This window comes from Pecten maximus, chromosome 8 (assembly GCF_902652985.1).
Source record: "Pecten maximus chromosome 8, xPecMax1.1, whole genome shotgun sequence".
In the NCBI taxonomy this organism is placed as follows: Eukaryota; Metazoa; Mollusca; class Bivalvia; order Pectinida; family Pectinidae; genus Pecten; species Pecten maximus.
The window spans coordinates 24746406-24748129 of NC_047022.1; the positions used below are offsets into that span (position 1 = coordinate 24746406).

General features: G+C 37.2%; 1 protein-coding gene across 1 annotated transcript; it reads right to left on the reverse strand.

The window, feature by feature from the left end:
• Positions 1-670: 670 nt before the first annotated feature.
• On the reverse strand, positions 671-1273 carry LOC117332224 (acetylcholine receptor subunit alpha-like). Its single transcript, XM_033891108.1, has one exon. It carries the CDS (start codon positions 1271-1273, stop codon positions 671-673), a length of 603 nt encoding a protein of 200 aa, XP_033746999.1.
• Between the last annotated feature and the right edge of the window lie 451 nt (positions 1274-1724).

Sequence of the window (1724 nt, forward strand, 5' to 3'; positions counted from 1 at the left end):
ATAACTGCGATCACTATAGACCGTACCAGGAATATCTGTCTTGCTTGCTAATGTAACGCTCAACCGATCAACATAAAGATTTTCTCTGAAGACGAGCGGTATATAGCGGCTAGTATTCACCTCGGTTACATTAATGACAAGAAAAGGAATAAAGATCAATCGATTTACAAAATAGATATATTTGTTTCAGATATCATTATTGTTTATAAAGTATACGACAACCTTTTTATAAAAGTATAATGTAAGTAGTCGTTTTTTTGCGATGTAAGTCTGTTACTGTTATTCAATAACACGAAAGGTAAGGTGCAACATCGGCATATACTACGATTGATTAGGAATGTATAATCAGATTGATTATCGATTAGATTAATTTTCATGGGAGCATTTAAGTATTTTCAAGGGAACCAACCGATCTATTACAAAATGAATTTTGGTGACATATATAAGTAATAAATATTAATTAAAACATACCTCTGAATGATTCATCAAAAGAAAAAAAACAATCAACTGTGACATTCGATAATAAGTCTAGAGTCGCTGAAGCGTTAGGGAAATAAAAGGATATTATAATGTACATTTTAAAACAAGCATGCATTTTAAGAATAGTCTGAAGAATAATATTTTATGTTGTTCATGAAGAATAATACAACCATATGATGTATTCATTGTTTTAGAAGTAAGCATGGATCAGGTACACCATGAACGTCATGTTGATGACTAGGGAAGTCATGATGATAAACAGAAGACATGCCTTATCGAATGCGTTTCCCACTGTCTTCCATGTGATGGCAACTTCGTCATCACTTTTAGACGTGGTTTCATCCGCTGTCGTAGGTTTCCTCTGTTCAGGTGGTGATTTCTTTCGCGAATTATCTTTCTTGTTGTTTGCATCACGTGACGCAGGGGTTACACTTATTTCTGTTGGTGTCACAGTAGCCGTTTCAGATTTCTTCTTCCGGCACCTATATCCCATAATATTAACGAATGTGATGTAATGTTGTGGTACTTTCTCCTCTTCTGAAAGGTAGATCTTGATCGAAAGGATGGTCAGAAGCATAATTAATACACTCATTGCCATCTGAGTGAGTAGAAGATAGCACAGTATGGATATCTGAGGCATGGACGCCTCCGGGAGAGCTTCTGTCACAATCGTGAGAAATACAGCAATTGACAGGAGATTTGTAATTGAGAACCCCACTCTTTCACCAGAGTCGACCGGAAGTATGAATACGAAGGAATTGATCGCCGTCATCATACACAGGGGCAATATCATGTTGACTACATAGAACGCAAAACGCCTCTTGAACGAGAGTTTTATTTCGACAATCTCAAAACCGTTTTCAATAATTGAAATTTGTGTTGATAATAGTTCCCATATTGCATTTTCCGAAAACATTTCTAAGTCAAGGTCCGGATTTAATGCATTAAATGAAACTTCCGTTGGCATGTAAAACCAAGGGGTAAACAAGAGTTTACACGTCTGTTTGTCGAAGGGATAAAATGTGACGTCAACATCACATGAAACTTCATAGACATCTGCCGGATTCCAGGTGGCAAGGCCAGTGGACATGTACCGGATATAAAATTCATCCAAGCCTAGAAATTTGAGATTATTAAAGGTGTTACCTAAAACCATATTGGGTTTCCATACCTCTTTCTGTGACAGGAGGGTAGTAGCAAGCCCATTGTATGTGGCCGGCGTCCATGTCATTCGATTGTCAACC